The sequence below is a fragment of the Acinonyx jubatus genome, chromosome C2 (genome assembly GCF_027475565.1).
Source record: "Acinonyx jubatus isolate Ajub_Pintada_27869175 chromosome C2, VMU_Ajub_asm_v1.0, whole genome shotgun sequence".
In the NCBI taxonomy this organism is placed as follows: domain Eukaryota; kingdom Metazoa; phylum Chordata; class Mammalia; order Carnivora; family Felidae; genus Acinonyx; species Acinonyx jubatus.
The window spans coordinates 150,866,283-150,888,912 of record NC_069384.1 but is presented as its reverse complement, the minus strand read 5'-3'; the positions used below and the strand labels follow the sequence as shown (position 1 = coordinate 150,888,912).

The 22,630-nt window shown below is 49.0% G+C and overlaps 1 protein-coding gene across 4 annotated transcripts in view; it reads left to right on the top strand.

Annotated features, from left to right (window-relative positions):
• ITGA9 (integrin subunit alpha 9) overlaps positions 1 to 22,630 on the top strand; it is a 355,609-nt gene that overhangs the window by 14,892 nt on the left and 318,087 nt on the right. For all 4 annotated transcript variants that reach the window (XM_053221698.1, XM_053221699.1, XM_053221700.1 and 1 more), the window contains exons 2-4: positions 3,052 to 3,179; positions 4,672 to 4,778; positions 14,216 to 14,339. In XM_053221698.1, coding sequence (XP_053077673.1) covers positions 3,052 to 3,179; positions 4,672 to 4,778; positions 14,216 to 14,339 — 359 coding nt within the window. The remainder of the gene's footprint in view (positions 1 to 3,051; positions 3,180 to 4,671; positions 4,779 to 14,215; positions 14,340 to 22,630) is intronic.

Sequence of the window (22,630 nt, the reverse complement as noted above, 5' to 3'; positions counted from 1 at the left end):
TTGTTCCTTGCAGCCGTTTCCCTTCCTCGCTGTGTGAATACTTCTCCCCTTTGTCTAATTTTCATGGTTTTTAATAAAGTGAATTGCAAGTGGCATTTATTCGCCGAGCTAATGTAAATTTGGAGTTTGTGGGAACTTGTGGGCCCAGCCCTGTCCCGCTGGGGTTTCCGAGCGCAGGAGGCGTTTTATGTTCCCAGGCTTCTACGACCTGACACGTGGAAAGGCGGAGGACGGTTCGGCAGTTTAGACCCGTCAAACTGCTAATTCTTCTCACCTGTGAAAACATAACGGGCCTTATCGCGAGCAACCCTCTGCTGGCCCCGGTGGCTCTGAGGCTCAGCCCCAGCAGCCAGGGGGGAAGCCGGTCCCTTAATGTGGCTTTCTTCTCGCCGGGGTTGCGTTTTATGTGTCATCCTGCGTTTGAGCTGGAGCCGCCAGGAGCCGGCCCCGCCGCCCGCCCTGCGAGGGAAAGTGCTCTCTGAGATTTCTGGAGGCTGGGGGTGCAGCCCTGCTTCTGCCTGGGGATTCTGCAGCTGGGGCCCCCCGTGGGGAGGCTGCAGGAGCAGGGAGCAGCCGGCGAGCTTCCCTGGGTGCTGCTGAGGGGCCCTGGGGAAGCTCGGGGATCTGTTCCTCTCGCCCCCCACCCCCCGCCCGGAATCGAGTACCAACTCTCAAGACCACCTGGCAGGAAATGCTCCGGTGAGGGTGGGTCTTCCTTGGCTCCGTGTGTCCCCAGAGATCCTTGGTGACCCTTTGTGTCGTCAATGTGTGGGTGTTGAGGGATTGGGCTGGGAATTAAGACAGGAGCCACAGTCTTGCCGGCTCAGTCAGTAGAGCGTGCGACTCTAGATCTCAGGGTCGTGAGTTCGAGCCCCACGCTGAGTGTGGAGCCTACAAAGACAGGACCCACGTCCCTTCCCGTGAACCTGATACCGTGTCTCTGGGCTGGATTAGTATGGGTGTCCAGCCTTTGCTGAGGGTCCATCTGAAGGTCCCAGACTTTTGTTATCTGATATATAGAAGCCTGGGCCACATCTCCAGGGAGGCTCTCTGGGGTCATTCTAACCTCTGCTAGGCTGCTTTTCCACAGACACATGAGGGATAACTCTCTGTCGCAGGGTTAGGGGGCACAGTACACTTCACGATGTGCCTGGAACCTTTCCCGGTGAACGGCATCTCCTTTCTAGGCTGCTAGATGTAAGGAGCAGGTCATGTTCTCGTTGAGCAGGGGCTTGGAATTCTCTACTCTTTGGTCATCGGTGTAGGTCTTGTTCAGGGTCTCACCTTACAAGTCCTCTTCCAAATGGCTTGTGGCTCAGCACACCCTGCCTGATTGGTGCCACTTAGTATTCTAAACACTGCTCTTGGGGCGCCTGGGTGGCTCAGTCGGTTAAGCATCCGACTTCAGCTCAGGTCACGATCTCACGGTCCGTGAGTTCGAGCCCCGCATCGGGCTCTGGGCTGATGGCTCGGAGCCTGGAGCCTGCTTCCGATTCTGTGTCTCCCTCTCTCTCTGCCCCTCCCCCGTTCATGCTCTGTCTCTCTCTGTCTCAAAAATAAAAAAAAAAAAACATTAAAAAAAATTTTAAAAATAAAAATAAATAAACACTGCTCTTGACCACTCTGGAAACAGTGCATACAAATGCAGGGCAGAATCGTTTCTGTGACATCTGTAGGGAGCTTGTTGCTAGTCCCGCCCCCCCCCCCCCCCCCCATGTTCTACGTCCACACAGCCCTGAATATGTCTCGTCTGTCTTAGCATGGCTTGCTCTTTTCCTCCAGCGGGGAGGGGCCCTGCAGGGGCCATCCTCCCCCACCCCGCTGACCCCGGCAGTTTCCGGTTCAAGATAAAGGATGTAGAGCTTCCTTCTTGCCCTTATTCACATGTGAACTATTCTATCTCTGGTTTGCCTTGGGACAGAGGATGTGGTTTATAATTCGACACTCCTGCTGTTTCTTTCCTATTGCCCCCTAAGTACGTATGTTTTGTGGGGGGGGGGAGGGGAAGAGGGGGGCACAGAAGAGAAATGGCATCTCTAAATTTCCTGCTTTTTATTTTTTTTTTTACTAAAGCATCCCACACATCCAGGAAAGTACCCATGTCATATATATGCAATTCAATGAATTATCATAAATCTGAGTAGACACTACTCAGGTTGGAAATAGAATATGATAAGCACCCCTGGAAAGCCCCCTCTCCCTAGCTACACCAGCCCCCTCGCTCCTCTCCAGAAGTAACCCATAGCATGACCTCTAGCACCAGTTAAATTTCACCTGCTCCAAACTTCAGATAAGTGGTCTCAGTGAGTACCCGTTGGCCCTCCTGTCTTTTGCCCGGTGTTGTATTTGTGAGATTTACCTGCGGAGCTGCGGTTGGCCAGCACTTGGCATTTTCGGCCCTTTCATTTTCGCCTTCTAGTAGGTGTGAAGTGGCCTCTCACTTGGGTTTCTCTGACAACTAATGCAGTTGAAGATCTTGTCTATGTTCATTCGCCATTTGGTTATCTCCTTTTGTCAAGTATCTGGCCCACTATTCTATTGGTCTGTATTTTTTTTTTTTTTTCTGATTTATAGGAGTTCTTCATAGATTGTGGATAGGAACTCTTTGCTTGGATGTGTTCCCAGCCAGTCTTAAGCTTTAAATGTGCCTGGAGAGGGGCGCTTGGGTGGCTCGGTTGGTTAAGCCTCTGACTCTTGATTTTGGCTCAGGCCACGATCTCACAGTTCATGAGATCGAGCCCTGTGTCGGGCTCTGTGCTGTCAGTGTGGAGCCTACTTGGGATTCTCTCTCTCCCTCTGCCCCTCCCCCACTCATGCTCGTTTTCTCTCTCTCTCTCTCTCTCTCTCTTTCTCTCTCTCTCTCAAAATAAATAAACATTTAAAAGTAATGTGCCTGGAGAAAATCTAACAGGCTCACTGTTGGAGGCCCTCCCCCTTGGGCCCCCTAGAGCATTCAGGCAGCCCACCCACCACTGGGTGAGGATTTAAGCATTGGCCTCCTCTTTGCCGGTACTGGGTTGTGACAGAATGTCCTTTCTTCTTGATGTGCAGGGTCCTTGTGGGCGCACCAAAGGCAGAGTCCAAGTACAGCACTTCAGTGAAGTCCCCCGGGGCTGTGTTTAAGTGCCGCGTCCACACCAACCCTGACCGGAGATGCACCGAATTAGACATGGCTCGAGGTGGGTGGATATCACTGCCAAGGTGGAAATGGGTTCCGTGCCCTCCCACTTCCTCTTTTTCTTCTCAGGGTGGCCTGATCATTTGTCCCGTCTCCCTTCCTTCCTCCTTCCCTTCCTCCTCCCTTCCTTCCTTTCTTCCTCCCTTCTTACTCCCTCCCTCCCTCCCTCTCTCCTTCCCTCCCTCTCTCCTTCCCTCCCTTCCTCCTTCCTCCCTCCCTCCCTCCCTTCTTCCTCCCTCCCTTCCTGTCTTCCTTTCTTCCTTCCTTCCTCCCTCCCTCCCTCCTTCATTCCTCCCTCCCTCCTTCCCTCCCTCTCTTCCTCCCTCCCCTCCCTTCCATCCATCCATCCATCCATCCATCCATCATATGCTAGGTACCTGTTACTCATTAATCACTGAGACACACTGGTGAACAAAACAAAGATCTGGCCATCCTCAACCTTACAAATTAGTGGGCCAAGAGACATTAAAATGAGTAGTTGAGTGCAAGAATACCAGAGGGGAGGTGGGTAGTTGATCTACACCTGACTGGAAGGACTCACGGTAGTTAGCCGGGCAGGTATGGGAGGCAGAACATCCAAGCAGAGGAAGCATGTGCCATTTTAAAGCTCCGAGTGAGGGCAGTGCAGCTGGAGTGGTGGGCGGGAGCGGAAGTGGAGGGGGTTGGCAGGGTGAGCTGGGGCTGGCTCACACAGGGCCCAGTAGGCTGGAGTAAAGTGTTACGATTTCATGCTGTGCAGGAAGGGGGAGGCCATTAAAATTTATCGCAGGTTTTATATTTTAAGTAAGGAAAGAAGTGATAGACTTCAAAGCTCACCTTGTAGTCCAGTGGAAAATACACGATCCATCGTCTTTGGAATCAGGTGACTCTGCCTGGGTTCAGAGCCTAGCTCTGCTAGTTACTAGTTGGGACTTACTGCGAAAGTCCCGCAGCCTCTTTGGCCTCAGTTTCCTTGCCTGTAAAGTCAGGACTAAGATACCTACCTTACCTGACTACCTTGAGAAGGACAAATGAGATAATAGAGGTGACACATAGATCTGTACATAGTGAGAGCTGTTTCATTATAATCCCTTTGTGTCCTCACTTTCTCCAAAGTTCTTTCCCATCTAGAGCTTCTAATTTTTTTTTTTTTTAATGAAGAATTGTCATGATATTCGTTAGCTGAAGAGGACAGCTGTCCGTCGTGCCATCGTGTTCTTTAGTGCTGCTCAAAATGTCCGGTTTGCAAACTGCTTATTACTGGTACGTAACAGATGAAGGGGCTAGCTTCAGAACGGAAATCGCTGCACCACTTCCCTCCTCGAGGAAGTCTTGCGATGACTTGGCTGAATCAAACGTCATGCATCGCGCTGGAGTTGGCTTCCATTTTGTTCCAAGTTCCTTATTTCCTCACTGGCAGGTGACCAGCACTTGGACTGTAGACCACCCTTTGGAAAGCAGCCGACGGAACATCATTTCTCTAAGCAAGTCTGGCTTTTCTCTTTTTCATCCAGGGAAGAATCGGGGCATGTCGTGTGGAAAGACCTGCCGGGAAGACAGGGATGACGAGTGGATGGGGGTGAGCCTGGCCCGGCAGCCCAAGGCTGATGGCCGCGTGCTGGTAAGTGCGGCACTCTGAGGGTGAATGACTTCTAGATGCCTTAGGAAGGCTGGGCGGCCCAGTGACAGGGGTGTGGCCTTGAGGTTGTTGCCCGTTCTGGACTACTGCCTGAACAGATGACGGATCTTTTTATTTTTTTTCATCTGTCAGATGTTCAGTGCCCGTCCCGGGGTGCGGAGATATGGCTGTTGAAACGTGATCGTGTTTGTTGCATAAGTATTTTTGTGAATGTGTGTCTTTTAAGTTGAGGTATAGTGAGCATAAGATGCACAGAACTTAAGATTGTAGTTTTATTTTTGACAAAGGTACACTCCTGTGTGACGCCCTGACCCCCATCGAGTTATGGACTATCTCTGTCATCCCAGAAAGTTCTCTTATGTTCCTTACAAATCAGTTCCTCCCACCCCAAGGCAATCACTCTTATGATCAGTACTACCGTGGGTTCCTTTCGATTTTTCTAGAACTTTGTATAAATGGAAAGCTACCTGTGTGCTCTTTTGGGTAAGACTTCTTTCACTCAATACTTCCGAGATTAACTTCTGTGTATCAGCAGTTTATTCCTATTTATTCCTACATAGTATTACACGTTAGGAAACCCATGTTATTTTTGGCCCTCTACAGTTGACCTTTGAACAACACGGGTTGGGACTGCGTGGGTCCACTTATTCGTGGATGGTTTACAGCACTCCAAGTGTATTTTCTGTTCCGTGTGATTTTCTTAATGTTTTCTTTCCTTTAGTTTATTGTAAGAAGAGAGTAGTACATATAAGACACAAAATCTGTGTTAACCTCCTTTGATGTTCTTGGTCAACTGTTAGGTCAACGAATAGGTCAACTATTTGTGAAGTTGTTGGGGAGTCAAAAGTTATATGCAGATTTTCAACTGCATGAGAGGGTCAGTGCCCCTAACCCCCACTGTCATTCAAGGGTCAACTATATTTGGCTTCCAAAGTGCATGTGGCCTTCTCAGGTCCGTTAGGTGCGTCGAGGAGGTGCAAAGAAAAGTCTTTGTCCTGGAGGCTTTTCGAGAGCTACGCCGTCCAGTGAGGTAGTTGCCAGCCACGTGGAGTCCGTGCATTTTAAGCCAATCTAATAAAAAATTCAGTCCTCTGTACTAGCCACATTTCAAGTGATAAGTAACAGCATGTGGCTACTGGCTACTGTGTTGGACAGCGCACAGAGGAAACCCTTCTGTCGCCACAGAGACTTTTACTGGACTCCACGAGACAGGCGTTTGTAACTGCCTCCGAAGTTTTGTCCACTTTTTCCTTTTTCTTTTACTCTCTCCTACGGAGGTATGACCCTACATACCGACGCACGCAACTTGATGCGGACGGCTTGGTGGCCTTTTCATACACATGCTCCTGCATCCCGTAGCTAAGGCCAGAGTGTTCCCCTACGCCCCTCTCCACTGAGAGAACCAGCATTCTGACTTCATAGGCCTTTTCTTTTCATTGGCTTTTCTTGGAAGCTGTGTGAAGCGTTTTCTCATAAAAGCAGAAGATCAAGGAGGGAAAACACTACCAGCTGCCCTTCATTGAGGGCTTCCTCCGGGTCACGTGCTGTAAAGTTGAGGGTTTTATATATTTATATTTTATCCCAGGAGAAACAGGTTTTCCTTCAGGATCTAGGCAAAATGTTTCCTTCCCTGCCTGAGGAGCCTGCTTTTGTGTTAAACTTCTCCATGGAAGAGGCTATTTGTGTGAATTCGGCCTGCCTTCTCACCACAAAGTTAGCATCTGCCCCTGGTCGGCCCCTTGGGGGAGGGAAGAAGCAGCTGGATGCTGTCACCAGTGTGGAGGGACCTTCCTACTGGAACCACTGTCGGTCTGTGCAGGGCCCCCAGCCCCTCTGTTTGTCTCTCTGTCCAGTTTGCGGGCTGCCCTGGACCATCTCCAGGCCTCCAGACGTAGTGGCCTGACCCTGACCGGACAACTCGGCCCCAGGACGGCTGGAACGTTGTCCACCATCCTCTAGAAAGGGGGGAAGAAGCTGATCCATCTATAAATCAGGGTGGCCTGAGGTCAAGACTCAGCACAGAGGCGGTGGCGGTCTGGTGGAGGCAGCCCACACGATGCTGCAGGGCGCGTGGAGCCTAGAGCCAGAGGTTGCTCCTGTGAAAACGTTTCTTCCTCCCACAGAAAGATGAGCTCTGTGCGGCCAAGAGCTTATTTCCAGAGAATTCTGTGTCACTGCCAATCAGAGGAGGGGGCCACCTCTGGGGACATGAACGGCAGTGAGGATCGTGGGGATGAGTTAGCAAAGGAAGCTGAGAAGGCAGAGCTGGGGCTCAGGGTGATGGTGCCACGACAGGGTAGCCTGCCGTGATAACCCAGTTCTCGTTCATCGCACGCAGAGCTGTTTTCCTCACGTCTTACACGAGCCCGGCTTCATTCGATAAGCCAGCCTGTGGGTGCTGGGGAAAGAGGGCACCCAACAGCATCCGTTTTCCTCGTGGCTTTGTTTTTTTCACTGTGGTCAAAGACACAACCTAAAATTTACCATCTTACCCGTTTTTAAACGAGCAGCACAGTAGTGTTACCAGTGTGCACATTGTTGGGCTACAGACCTCTCAACTTTTTCACCTTGTAAAACAAACTCTGCATTGAACACTTACCCCCATCCCTCTCCCCCCCAGTCTCTGGCAACCACCATCCTTCTGTTTCTAAGAGTTGAACTGCTTTCGATAACAACGTGAGTGGAATCATGCAGTATTTCTCTTGCCGTTGGCTTATTTCGCTTGGCACGATGTCCTCAAGTTTCATCTGTGTTGTAGCGTGTGACAGTATTTCTTTTTTCTAGGGCCGAATACTATTCTATCCACTGACGGATGTTTGGGTGGCCTGGTTGTTGTGAACAATGTTGCTATGACCACAGGTGTGCGATGATCTCTTCAAGATCCTGTTTTCAGTGTTTTTGTATAGCTGTCCAGAGGTGGCATCACCAAACCCTATGGGAATTCTATTTTCAATTTTTTTGGAGGCACCGCCACCCTGTTTTCCCACAGCGGCCGCACCATTTTGCATTCTCACCAACAGTGCACAAGAGAAGCGTTCCAGTTTCTCCACATCGTTGCCGACAGGTTGTTTTCTTTTTTTCTTCTTTTCTTTAAGAGTGGCCATCCTGATGGGTGCAAGATGGTATCTCATGGTGGGTTTGATTTGAATTTCCCTAAGAATTGGTGATACCGAGCATCTTTTCACGTGCTTCCTGGCTATTTGTATGTCCTCTTTGGAGAAATGTCTGTTTGACTCCTTTGCCCATGTTTAAGTTGGATTGTTTGTTGTTGTTGAGTTGTCCCGGTGGCTTTTTGCACCTGTGGCGTCTTGCTAGGAAAGGCTTGTCCTGAGTCTCCTCTGTTCCCAGCCCACTCCGTCCTCCCAGTTGAGACTCTGCTTCCTCCTTGAGGCCTGTCATTGGTGACTGTGCTTTCTGGAATAAGCCTAGCATCTTGTGTGTCGTTCGGAACTCAGCATTATGTTGTGACCTTTGTAAGTGTAGTTTATCTTGCATGTATGTCTCCTTTTTTATGGAAGCTGCCTGGGGAGAGACCGCATTTTTTTCACCCTTTTCACTGTCAGTTATCAGTGCCTAGAGATGGTCTCTCTAAGGAGGGGTATCCAAAAGTATGTTTGAATAATGGAAGGGCAGAGCGTCACTATTAAAACAATTAGAAAGCAAATCAGTTGCCATCTCTTCTTGGTGGCTGAGTGGTTGATGGAAGCATGAGGCAAAATGCTATAAAACAGCCCTAGAAATGATAGGTGACAAGGTACAAGGAGTGGTGACTTCATCCATATTTACATTTTGGAGGGCCTCGTATCCATTTGCTTTTTCTTTAAGGTGTCAAATCTACCTGTCAAGGCTTTCTGCTAGGCAGGCATTTGTTTTAAAATTAAACACAGGAAGATGGGTGTTATTCGAACACACTTTGAGCACTCAGGAGGTACCTGGGGTGTGAGCGTGGGACCTGTGTCCCCATGGAACGTACTATTGGATTCCATGGTGGCTTTGAAGAGGGGGAGGTGGGGTGAGTTTTTTTTTTTTTTTTGAATGGCACCAGGTGCTGACTTCCAAGCATAGAACAGATGGAGAATTTGAAAGCCGCGACAGGGTGTCAAGTGTCTCATCGACAGATGACGTTTTCCGAGCCCTGAACCCGGCAACCAGCTCCGGTGGGCTGACTGTGGCTTAGTGTCTGCAGTCTGGGCTCATAGGTGTCGTGGTGCCTTCCTGTTTTCCTCCAGTCTTCCTGTTTTCCATCCAGATGATACCAGATGCAAACACAGCATCGGGATTAGGGGCAAGGCCCTTCCCACGCTGTCTGCCTGCTCCCCCGTGTGCAGACGACCGTTTAAGAAATAGAGAAGAAGCAGTCTTTGTTGCCATGGCCACCCAGGCAACTCCGCATAGGCACGGGCCCTTTTCTTGGATTTGGGAGGGCACCTCAGGATGTTCACGTCTGATGTCTTCTGCTTGTCATTAGTCTCCAAGGCTCAGACAACAAATAATTGAAGCATCCAGATTATTCCTCGTGGCAGCGGCGTTCTGGGCTCTATGCCTCGTCCTTCCTAAACATCAGGGAGGCCCCTGTCTGCTCACGACTTCTCATCTGTCCACTTCTTTCAAAGCCGCGGCATACGGTGTTGTGTTTACTTCTATTGCTGTGTTTCCTGGTGGTGATGGCTAGAGAACGTCTAATGTGCTATAACACATACGGAGGAAAGTACACAGATGATTTGTGTTCACTTCGATGAATTGTCATTGGGTCGGCAGTCTCAGAAGGACTTTCCCAGCATTCCAGAAGCCCCTTCCCTGGGCCTCCCAGGCTACTCCCTCCTCCCTTGGAGCCCTTGGAGCAGGGCTGGGGGGTGGGGGGGACTTCCTTGCCGGGTGGGGTGTTCTCAGTGGCCTGGGGCCTGGCCCTGGCTGTGCAGGGTGGACCTGAGGCGTGGTAACAGCTCTGGCCATCTGTGTAAGAGGGTGGGGTGGGGACCTACGTGTCTTTGTGGCTGAGCCATCGGGAGAGGCCCAGGATCCTCCCACCCCCTCCCCCAGAAGGATGTGCTGTTTCCATACAACAAAAAAGACCTTTGTAATAAATTGCTCATTTTCTCCTTTTTATTTTTTTTTTGGGGGGGGGGGTAGTAAAAAACAATCTTCATAACTTGAAAGATGTCAAATTCTAAGGTTTGGGGTAATGTGAGACCATCTTCCCCTTTTTAGATCATTTGGAATCTGAGTTTGATTAGTCTTGTTGTTTCTAGAGAATGCGCTTCTTTTCCTGTTCTTCCCTGCTCTGCCCCCTTCCTCCCTCATGGCAGAACTCATTTGGAGAGATGGATGGGGTTAGTAATCCTTTGGAGACAGTCCCTAGGAATTTTTTTTAATGTAGGGGTCAGATTGACATGTGTGTGTATATATAATGATAATCAAGGCTAAACAGTCTTTTCTTTCTGTAATTTATATTCAGAAACAGTCTTCTTTGTTTCCCTACATGCATACTGCCTTTGACACTTTGATCTCTGACCTCACAGTATGCCTGAATTTTAGTTTAGTTTACTGTGAAATGCAATATTTGGATTTTCTAGGAATTCTCCAAGATCACTCCTTAAACAATTTATGGCACTTAAAAAAAACAAAACAAAAACAAATGAGGAGACAGTAAACTAGACATTAAATGCAGAATGTCCTTCCTTAGAAGAGTCAGCATGCCCCATGATAAATACCCGCCCCTTTGTACGGTCCCTCCAGCCCAGAAGTCCAATAAAACATGGTAAGCCCTGGAAGCCAAGGGCTTTGCTGAATCTATAAGCTAAACTGGAAGTAATTTACCAGCCAACTAGATAAGTGATTCAAGTTTGCAAGCCATCAGAACTGAGTCAGGGCTAAAAATTTAAGAAATCAACTGTTTGGTGAAGTGGAGTGATTATGTGCTTTGCGATAGATTTGCACAGGTCCTTGAGAAACTATGCTGTCGGCACAAAACTGTATCAAGTGGGGAGGAATGAAGGTGGTTTGCAGTATAAGGAACAACAAGAGGTTTTCCTGTGTAGTTTAATCTCACAGGGCAAGCACCAATGTGTGGGCAGATTCACATTTCCGGTAGTTTTGCCCTTGGGCGGTGAGTGGCCTTGTCTTCAAGGGTCCTGCGGGCGGTGGATTTGAAGGAATGAAGAGCAGAGAGGCTGGCAGGCAGTGATTTTCATCAGAAGATGATCTGAGGGATGACCAAGCCCCAAAGAGGCCCCTCTCTCCCTTGGTGACCTGGGTATTTCATTCGACCCCAGAATGGTTATCTCAGGGGTGTTGGGACCTCTGGGTAGGCCAGTAACAACAGTTACTAGATCTCCCTTAGGGGGTGGGTTTGACTGCTCCTCAGGCAGGAATGGGAACGTTTTTAAAATTTTTATTTATTTTTTAATTTACATCCACATTAGCATATAGCGCAACAATGATTTCAGGAGTAGATTCCTTAACACCCCTTCCCCATTTAGCCCATCCCCCCTCCCACCACCCCTCCAGCAACCCTCAGTTTGTTCTCCATATTTAAGAGTCTCTTATGTGTTGTGCCCCTTCCTGTTTTTATATTATTTTTGCTTCCCTTCCCTTATGTTCATCTGTTTTTCTTAAATTCCTCATATGAGTGAAGTCATGTGATATTTGTCTTTCTCTGACTGACTAAATTCACTTAGAATAATACCCTTTAGTTCCATCCACGTAGTTGCAAATGGCGAGATTTCTTTCTTTCTTATTGGCAAGTAATACTCCATTGTGTACCTATACCACATGTTCTTTATCCATTCATCTGTCGATGGACATTTGGGCTCTTTCCATACTTTGGCTATTGTCAATAATGCTGCTATAAACACTGGGGTGCGTGTACCCCTTTGAAAAACCGCACACCTGTATCCCTTGGATAAATGCCTAGTACTGCAATTGCTGGGTCGTAGGTCGTTCTATTTTTAATTTTTTGAGGAACCTCCATACTGTTTTCCAGAGTGGCTGCACCAGTTTGCATTCCCACCAGCAGTGCAAAAGACATCCTCTTTCTCCACATCCTCGCCAACATCTGTTGTTGCCCGAGTTGTTAATGTTAGCCATTCTGACAGGTGTGAGGTGGTATCTCATTTGGTTTTGATTTGTATTCCCCTGATGATGAGTGATGTTGAGCATTCTTTCATGTGTCTGTTTGCCATCTTGATGTCTTCTTTGGAGAAGTGTCTATTCATGTCTTTTGCCCATTTCTTCACTGGATTATTTGTTTTTTTGGGTGTGGAGTTTGATAGGTTCTTTATAGATTTTGGATCTTAATCCTTTATCTGATCTGTCATTTGCAAATATCTTCTCCTATTCTGTAGGTTGCCTTTTAGTTTTGCTGATTGTTTCCTTCATTGTGCAGAAGATTTTTATGTTGATGAGGTCCCAATAGTTCATTTTTGCTTTTGTTTCCCTTGCTTCCGGAGACATGTTAAATAAGAAGTTGCTGGGGCTGAGGTCAAAGAGGTTTTTGCCTGCTTTCTCCTCTAGGATTTTGATGGCTTCTTATCTTACTTTTAGGTCTTTCATCCATTTTGAGTTTATTTTTGTGTATGATGTAAGAAAGTGGTCCAGGTTCATTCTTCTGCATGTCATCGTCCAGTTTTCCCAGCACCACTTGCTGAAGAGACTGTCTTTGTAACATTGGTTATTCTTTCCTGCTTTGTCAAAGATTAGTTGGCCATACGTTTGTGGGTCCATTTCCGGTTCTCTATTCTGTTCCATTGACCCAGATGTCTGTTTTTGTGCCAGTACCATAATGCCTTGATGATTGCAGCTTTGTAATACAGCTTGAAGTCGGGGATTGTGATGCCTCCAGCTTTGGTTTTCTTTTTCAAGATCTCTTTGGCTATTCGGGGTCTTTTGTGGTTCCATACAAATTGTAGGATTGTGTGTTCTAGCTCTGTGAAGAATGCTGGTGTTATCTTGATAGGGATTGCCGGAATGGGAACTTTCAAATGGAAAATGGACAAGGTTTTCTAGTGAGACAAGGAGGACGCTGAAGCCGTGGGTTCCTCTGCGGTAGGCAGCACTTGCTGGCTCTGAGACTTAAGGGAGCCACTCTGACACTTGGGCTTCCCATGTGGCAAATAGGAATTCCCAAGACGTCTCTGGCCTCCCTCTAGCATTGCAGAAGAAATCAAATGTGGGCCCTGTAGATGCCGAACGTTGTGACCTGTTGTGCATTCGAAGGAAAGAGACCAAGAAGTTAAAAGGTCTGATTATTCTGGGATGCCAAAATATTTGACGGCTCAGTCAGTTGAGCGTCCGACTCTCGATCTTGGCTCAGGTCGTAATCTCATGGTTCGTGAGATTGAACCCCACCTTGGGCTCCACACTGGCAGTTCAGAGCCTGCTTGGGATATTCTCTCTCTCTCTCTCTCTCTCTCTCTCTCTGTTCCTCCCCTAGTCTCTCTCACACTCAAAATAAATAAACTTTAAACAAACAAGCAAAAGCTCTGATTATTTTAGAATGCAATATTTTAGGAAAATACATTTGTAGGCCAGAGTGGACCGGGGGCAGAAGTGAGTGTGTGTCCATGAGAAACAGGCTGGGCAGAGTGCCTGCCCTCGCGGGAAGCGGGTCGGCCCCTAACCAAACTTGTGGGTGCTGGGGTGTGCGAGGTCGTGTGCACACATGTAACTGGAGCGGGCAGGTGTGTCCGAGTGGGGGACTTCTGTGGTGGGTGGGGAAGGACGCGCCCCTCCCGCGTTCCTGCTGCTCCCCCCAGCCCAGCATCCGTTGGACGTTCACTTCCACTCTTGCCTGCCTGCGGGCGCCACACCGTGGCTACTTTCTCTCTCTAAACTGTAAACCAGGTCATGCCACTCACCTGTGTGAGACTGTCGGCTTCCCTTGCACGTCCACGAAGGTAATAGTCCCCACGGTCTGCAAGACCCCCGTGGGCTGGCCCCATCCCCTCTCTGACCTCTTCCCTCCCACCACAGTCCAGACCCGCCCACCTTCCTTTCCCTCGAACCTTCAAGCCTTTTGCGGGGGCTTCCTCTGCACCCAGTGACCCCTCTCCTGGAACGCTGTCCTGCACCCTCAGCATGGCTGGTTTGCTCTCCTGTCTCCCTGACCTCCATCCTTCCCACCTCCAGCGTCTCTGTCCCATAACTCCGGTCTTTCCTTCCCGGTGCTCAGCACTAGGTACAGTCCTCACTGGTTTACGTATTTGTTTCCTGTCTCTTCCTAGTAGCCTCCTGGGGTTTGCTCATGTAGGTTGCCGATGCCCCAAACAGCTGGTGCCAAGCTCTGGCGGGACAGGAGGGAGGGTGGCTTTCTGGCCCCTCTGCCCCTCTCCTCCCACACAACCACCAGGTGTTGCCTGGGTTCTGCTTTGGGACCTGCTGGGGCTGACTTTCCTGCTCTGACCCCCCTCTCTGTCCTTTAGGCCTGTGCCCACCGCTGGAAGAACATCTACTATGAAACAGACCACATCCTGCCCCATGGCTTCTGTTACATCATCCCGTCCAACCTCCAGGCCAAAGGCAGGACGCTGATCCCCTGCTATGAAGGTGAGAGCTGCTGATTCTCACCCCCATCCCCATGCCAGATCTCCACCCCCAAGGTACCCAAAGCCACGCCCATCATCTCCGTTCCCCTCAGCTTCCCAAATTCTGACCAGAGGCAGCCCTGGGTCCCTGATTGGCCTCTTGGCACCCACAGCCCCACCCAGGGAATGGGGTGACAAGGGGGCCATGGTTCCAGGCCCTGCCCAGCCCGGCCCATCTCTGCCCCAGAGTCCACGGTGCTTACAGAGCTATGTGAAGTCTCAGACCGAGATTCACTGAGCCTCAGCCAAGCCATCAGGCAGAGGCGCTGCCACATGCTGTGCAGCCTTGGGAAACGTACTTTCTCTCTCTGGACCTCAGTGTCCTCACCTGAAAATTCAGAGGTTGGCCCAGAGAGTCTCCACAGTCCCAGCTCCCAAAGGATCCTAATGCTCCAGAGACAGCTCCATGGACAAACGTCCTGAGGCAGGGGGAAGAGGAGACTCAGGATTCAGTCATTCCGTGACATCCCACGGCTGACCTTCCTTCCCATGCGGTCTGTGCACCTCATGGTAGTTTTCAGACCTTGCCAAGGGGCACCTGGGGTCTTAGAAGGAAATGTATTTCTCAGGCTCCCTGCTTAAGACCTCCAAACACCTGGGCACTGGACCATGAGCTGATCATCATCATCACTGTTGTTATTATTATTTCTTAAAAAAATTCTTTTTGAGCTGATCGTTATTTAGCTCAGTTGAACTTGAGCTTGAAGGGTTCAGGAAACACTCTCCTTTTTATCAGTTTTATAGCTTGTATATCAGGTTTTCTTTGCTTAGTTCCGAGTGAGATAGAACTCGTTTCCTCTTTAAGTGCTGTGCTGGTTATATTCCCCCTAATTTATTTGTTTGGACCCAAGTCTCCACCAGCCTCTGTTCACGTTTCCTCTGGGTCTCCCTGGGGTTTCCCAGGTTTCAAATCTGTGGCCGCCAAAAATGATTCTGAGAAATGCTGCCTGGGCACATTCATTTTTCTGCCTCATGGAGGACCCTCCAGGGCCCTGAAGGGGACTCAAGTGTCCCGAGCAGGTATTCCGTGCAATGTCCCCGCAGAAGAACTGGCAGGGTCCCTGCAGGAGATGCCAACCCCATCCTTCCGTGAGGGTGAGCCTTGTTCTTTTCCCGTGTCAGCATTTGGTCAGCTGTCACCGGGCCATGTGGGGAAATTGAACTCTGGCCCCCTTTGTCTCTGCATTGTCCCGGTCAGAAGAAAAACTTCATCTGAAAAATAGGTGTGATGTAGTCCGTCAAGAGGGAGGGATAGATAGTATGAAGACACAAATAAGGGGTCAAGGCGGTGTCCTGACTGCCCCAGCCTATTCCTCACTTTGTCCCCCCAGGAAGAAAAGGCAAAGCCCCTGGAACAACTTTTTGGGTAGCTCGTTGGCCCAGGGAGAGGTGAGGAAATCGATAGAGGTACTGAAGGCAGTGACGATGGAATCCAAACTAGTTACGCAACACGACCAGCATGTTGGTTTTCCCAGGAGACGTGTTGTGAAATATGGACACGTTGCCGTCCCCAGCGATTCCTCTGTGTACCCCTATAAGAATCAGAACGCAAAAGGACAGACCTCTGACGCGGTCGCTGGAGCCCAGTGTTATGTGCACCACCAGCCACCATGGCTCACGCTTCCGGCACGTCTGTTGTCCTCGGATGTGAGATCAGCACTAGGCCGGTGTTGGTTTGGGGACTTCACACATTCTCTCACTTAATCGTTACAATCCCTTAGAACGTAGCTATTCTTTGCTTGGGTTTGAAGAGGGGTAGTTTTCTGGAGGTCGTTCTAGAAGACGCCAGTGGGGGCGTGGGAAACGAGAAAGGGTAGGAATCGCAGCCCAATAAGGGATGCTGCCTAACAGGCTACCGTCGTGGGCAAGTCTCGGGAGCTCGGGGGCCAGCATGGAGCACACCTTGGAATTACCCACCTGAAGAGTGTGGGGGCTGGAGTCTTTCCACCATTCTGTCCTGCCGTGTGTGGGGGCAGGGCAAGGCCCCTGGCGGAGAGATATAGGTGCCGGAGGCCAGGCTGCGTCACGGAAATGGTGAGGGCCGAGGGGAAATGGGTGGGGCCCCCAAAGGTGGGCTTGGAGGTTGGCCTTCTCCTGTGACAGATGAGGAAGCTGAGACTCCATTTAAATAAGTTGCTGGAGGTCACTCCTACAGTAAATGTTAGAGCTGGGATTTGGATTTCTCGTCTGTCTGACCTCAGCAAGTCATTTTGTGCCCCCTTGGTTAGTGGTGATTTCTGTGTGTGTTTTGAAATTTCCAACTTAAGTGAGACTTTAATAAGAGCCAGTCAACAACCCTCACAGAACAAGAGAGGGCGACTGAACTACCCAGACGTGAACGTTTTGGGTGTCGGTGCTCTCAAGAGCAGGCCCTGCCTGCCTTCCCCGTTGCTGGTGGCTCTGGTGTGATGCTTGGCAGGAAGATGTGAGCCAAGGAGGGCCACAGCGAGGCCAGGTGACTGTTCCACCAGTGTCCCTCATTCACAAGTGTGTGTGAGCTCTGGGCCTTCAGAGGTGTTGTGTGTGTCCCCCACCCCACCCCACCCCCCTGGGTGCTTGGGATCCTCACCATAGGACGTGGCCCCTGTGGCTCACTGGTCCCAGACAAGCTACGTGTGGAACAGACTTGAACTGAACCTACAGCCAGAGCCCAACTAGATGGCCAAACCCCAGCTGATCTGTAGGAGTGGGAGTGAGAAACAAATGCCTGTTATCTGTCACAGATTTTGTGGTTATTACGCAGTTTAAGCTGACACGGGGCTCATCTCGTGATGCCAGATTCCTCACACGACAGTGGATGTGGGATCAGCTCAGGCTTCCAGGATTACTCTTCCACTGTTCCTTGGCTTAATGGTGGCCAAATGGAGCCAGCCAAAAAATAAGCAAAATGGTGGTCCCTCTTCACCCCGTCCCTCTGCCTAATCCTCCTTTCCCATGAGCACACACACACTTCCGTGTCCTAACTCAACACTCCCCCAGGAGTGTTGGGGTACAAGAGCAGCCCTTAGAACAATGGGACACTGAAGAGAATGTTTCTGTGGTGCTTGGTCCTGTGGAGGCAAGAGTGGTAAGTGCTCAGATTTCTCTAGGAGACTGGCTTGGCAGGATGGGGGATGCCGGCCACAGAGAACCCTGGCCTGGGCTCTGTTGACTTTGGGGATGACCACCTCCCAGTTCTGTGGACTACTTTTGGTCTTAAAGCAACCAAATTTTCTCTTAATGTGGAAAAACTCGGTGACTCAGGCTCTCTGGTCCAAGTGGGGGATCACATTACAGCTAAGTACGGTACAACTAAAATATTTCACAATTTGACGGGACCTTTTGGATATCATCTCGACCAGCCTATCTTTATTGAGGTCTAGAGATGCGGTGTGGCTTGCTCCGGGCCAAGTTTTTCGTTCCCTCCCGTTATTCATGTGCCATGCAATGGAGAGGCCAAGTAGCCTGGTGGCTAAGAGCACAGACTCTGGACCCAGACTGCCAGGGTTCGAGTCCTAGCTCTGCCACATTGTTAATGTGCTGAGCTGTGCCTAAGCTACCTCAGGGGTCTGTGAAGAGGACGAAGTGAGTTAAAACTTGTAAGTTCTTAGAACAGTGCCCTGTGTGCGTGTCCACGCGAGCGTGCGCACTAAGCATATATGTGCTTGTAGTCTGTATTCCGTGCTAATGTACTATATGCATGCTAGGCAAGTGTTTGTCAATCACTGTGGGGTTCCTGATTTGTCTGCTAGGAATAAAATCCACACAATCTTAAGTGCCTGATAAATCAAACCCAAGTGACCCAGTGCCAGCTGTCAAGTTCCCCATCCACAGGGGAAAACAGTGGAAGCATGATGTTTCACAAGTGGGAGAGCCGTGCGGAGGAGAGAATCTCATGCCAGCGTAAATACTACAGGGCACCTCTCCCCAAGGGCCCAAGCCGCATCCCGGGTCTAAGTGGCCTTAAGACAGCTTATTTCAATTTGCAACTCCTGGAGGAATGGATACCCCCTTAGAGTCTGCACCCGACTGGGGCTCACGGAAGAAAGGAACGGTGGGAATCCAGTGTCGGTCGTGGTGGTGGGTGCTGGGAGGGGAGGAGGGGGCCCGGCTGCTTCTGGGTGTGCATTTTGTGGGATAGCTGGAGGACCACTGAAGGGTGTAGGAAGCTGGGCTGGGGCCTGCTCTTCTGTGCCTCTGTGGCCTCACGCCTGTGGCTGGGCCCTCCGTGGGAATACATGCCGTGATGCCTCCCTGGCATTACTTCGGAAGGTTATTGTCAGGGGCTCATGAGAAATTTCAGAAGTGCTAAGAAAGACCACACATTGTTCTCTCGTTGCGGCCTTATTATGGGTCTCGCTGAGGGTCACCTGTGCTCTCTTCAGAATGTTGCAAGTTTGGTTTAATAGAGGAAAGCCTCGAAGTATGTGGGCCCCTGTCCAAACTGTCTCAAAACTTTTGAATTCTTAAAAAATCGGTCTTTGGCACAAAGACATTTTTCTCATGACTTTTCAGGTGCTTCCTGTTTCTGGGTGGGTGGGAAATGCTATCAGGATATCCTGTTTGGAACCAGGAAATGTAAAGGGAATGGGAAACAAAAATGAACTTAGGACACAAAGTAAACCAGTGGAGCATGCCGTTAAGTCAGCCGTTTAGTTTATGTTTGATACAAGAACAGCATCATTGCTACCATATGTTGTTTGGTTTTATCAGAACGTGTGGGAAAACGAGAGGTTCAGTGGGACGGTGAGGGGGGAAGCTAGTTGTAAACTGAAGAGAAAGCTCTGTGAAGCCTGGGACTGTCAACCAAGTCCTACGTGGGGGCTCCCAGAAGTTAAGTCAGTGCATGGAGACTCTGAGGCACAGAGATGTCTTTCATCGTTTGCCCTTGAGCCCACCGAGGCAAGAAGCCAGAGCTCGGCAGCAGTGGGGTCTGAACAAGTCCTCTTTTTACCGCGACAGAAAAAGCCTCACGAATATGGAAAAACCAGGGAGCAGCTCTGCTAAGTTAACAAAAAGTGGTCCAGGTAAAACACTGATGAACAGGAGCAGGCAGAGCAACATTGCATATTAGACCCGGTTTCAGAATCACTTGTCCCTGTGGTTGCACCCACAGCTCCTACTTTGGGTGACTTTGAGCCTCGGGACCCTCATCTGTAAAAATGGGGAGATTAATCCCTCCTGAAGAGGTATTTGAGATATATCAGGTGCCTAACATAGTTCGGAGCTCAGGGTGAACCCTCAGTAAGTATGGTTTTTCTAATTAAGTGCTGTTACAGTATCCTTAAACCTTCTGAGAAGGTTTCTAGCCGATCCTGCTTTAATGACTAGATAATGAAGGCTGTAGAAAGTTGGATATTACAAAAATGATTTGAAGGCTCTATGAAAAGATTATAATTTCTTAAATATCTTTAAACATCCTGTTGGCACGATTTATTTGCTTGGTGAGATCTCCTCTCCCCTCCCTCCCCCCCCCCTTTTTTTTCTTTTTGTTTTTGTAGATGCTCTCAAATTTAATTCATGCCCTGTTTAAACCTTCTCATGTTGGGAATTGTTAGGGTCTGAATTTATCAAATTTTACTGTGCTTTAAAATGGTCCCATTGATTCCCAAGATTTCTGTGCCACTTTCCTTCTTTCTTATCTGGGTGTGACTGGCCTTTTATTCCCAGCTGATTTGTATCTCTCAGGACGGTGCTTATTTCTAGAGAAGGAAATAGATCACCCATTCAGATGTGAAGTTTTTATCCCCCCCTGTCTAATGTTGAATGCTGTGGCTCTACAGGGGATAAAAATCAATCAAGGTCCATTTACAAATGAAAAGGATTTGAGGTTTTGTCTTGTTTGGTTGTGTTTTTGTTTTGTTTTGGAGAGATCCCTAAAAGGCTAAGTTGATCCATTTAAAAATTCAAGAACAAGCCCCATACATTTTTATTAAATAAAGAACTCTACATTTACATAGGATTTTATGGTTTCTAAAGAGCTTTCATAAACATTATCTCATTTAAGTAAATACAGCAAATTTAAAAACAGATGTAGTTCTGCGTTATAGCCAGTCAAGGCGGAGAGGGACCCTGAGGAGGAGAGAGAGAGGGAGGGTGGCCAGAGGGAAACGCCAGGGCCAGAAGAAGAGACCAGCTCTGTGGCAGTGGCTCTTGGGGCTCAGGGAACCCCATCAAGATTTCCGTTTTGTGCCAAGAATGTTACCACGGGCACAAATATATTCTGTATTCCAAACATGTTTCCATGCATCGTGTGGAATCCTTGACTGCTCAGACCGCATCGTCTAACATTTCCTTCTGGAGGTCCAAATGTTAGGAATCTCCTCTCCTAAAATTGCAAATCTGTATGATGGGTATCCTGGGTTTTATTCCTCTCACAGAAACTAACAGTTTCAGAGTTACCTACCACTGCCAGGTATTGTGTTAGGTAATTAACACTTATGATCCTCCTGAGTAGTGACATCATTTTGGGGGTAAGTATTCTTATCCCCATTATACAGATGAGAAAACAGGCTTGGGGAGGATGGTGAAGGTCCCAGGCTCATTAAGCAGAGAAATGATTGTTGGCTTTTAAGTTTAGAGAAGGTTTCTTTGCACCACCTGTTCTGTTGGGGTGTTGGTTTTCTTTGTGACTACTGGGGTGCTGTGGCCCATCGCTCAGCAAAATCTCCTGTTATGTCATAATTTTATCCTGAATTTTTAGGACACTACGCTAGAGACTTCTCAAGCTACGTTGCAGTTGTAACTGTAGACGCAAACTATAGACAAGTTCCAGCAGGTGCAGGGGGCAGATGGGGCCCCTCAGCCTGATAACATGTACTGGGAGGCCCATCTGCTCTGCGTCCTAGATCTTTCCTTACTGTAGGCATTTGGTATCACGTCTGAGCAGTGGTTTGTCCATGCGTCAGGGGTAGTCATTCCCTGAGTCTGTTAGCTTCGGTCATCATGTGAATTCTATTCTGTTCGGAGCTGGGACTCTCACTGAGATGTGACTGTCCCGTGTTCGGGGTCACTTTTTTTTGGAGGGACGAAAGCTAACACAGCGTGCATTGTTTTGGTCATTTCGGGCTGCCGTAAGGGAAGTACCACAGACGCGGCAGCTGCAAACAACAGGCACCTATATCTCACTGTTCTGGAGGCTGGGAAGCCCAAGGTCAAGGCCCTGGCCGATTTGGCATCTGGTGAGGACGCTCTTCTGTGTCCTCACGTGGTGGAGAGCAGAGAGAGACAAACTCCCTTACGTCTTTCGGGACTCACAAGAGGGCACCACGCCCATTTATGGGGGCTCTACCCTCATGACCTCACCTAATGCTGGTCACCTGCTGAGGCCCCATCACCCGATACCATTGCATCGGGGATTAGGGTTTCAAGATATGAATTCTAGGGTGACACGAACACGTCGTCTATGACACACAGTACGTTGAATGCAGGTATATGATTTTGTGCCTGTACAGTTGCTCGCTTCTGCTTCTGAAGTTGGCAAGCTTGGTTGTGGATTCTGGGTGTGGAAGGAACTATTTCAGGGCTACAAAACATTAAAACCCTTTCAGAATTTTTGCAAAAAATACAAAACGTGACATTTACCGTCATAACCGTTTCTAAGGGTGCCGTTGGGGCATCGCATACATGCGTTGTCGTGCAAACACCGCTGTCCATCTTGAGAATGTTGTCAGCGTCCCAGACTGAAACTCTGTCCCCACGAGACAACGCCCCATTCGCTCCACCGCACCCCCTCGCCCCCCAACGGCGCCCCTGCGGGCCCTGACAATTGCCATTGTCCTTTCTGTCTCCATGAGTTTCACCACTTCAGACGCCTCATGGAAGTGTAGTCATGCAGTATTTGTCCTTTTGCGACTGGCTTATTTCACTTAACATGATGTCCTCAGGGCATCCATATTGTAGCACGCATTAGAGTTTCCTTCCCTAAGACTTCATATTCCACTGAATGAATGCCACAGTCTGTGTATCCATTCATCCATCGATGGAAAACTTTTTTTTTTTTAAAGGGTAAGAATTTTATCACTGCAGATGTGCTCTGTGAAGCATGATGGTGTGGGCCTTCAGGAGCCCTGCCCTTTCATCCTGACTCAGCCTAATTTGCTGTGTGCCTTGCAACAGACTCCTTGCCCTCTCTGAGCAATAGTGACTCCATCTGTAAAATAAACGGATAGGATTCGAATTATAGACATGCCCTAAAGATCTCTTCCCCTCTTAAAGCTTCTCTCTATTGTAAGTTTCTGGCTTTCTGTAGTTTGCCTTATAATGCCCACCATT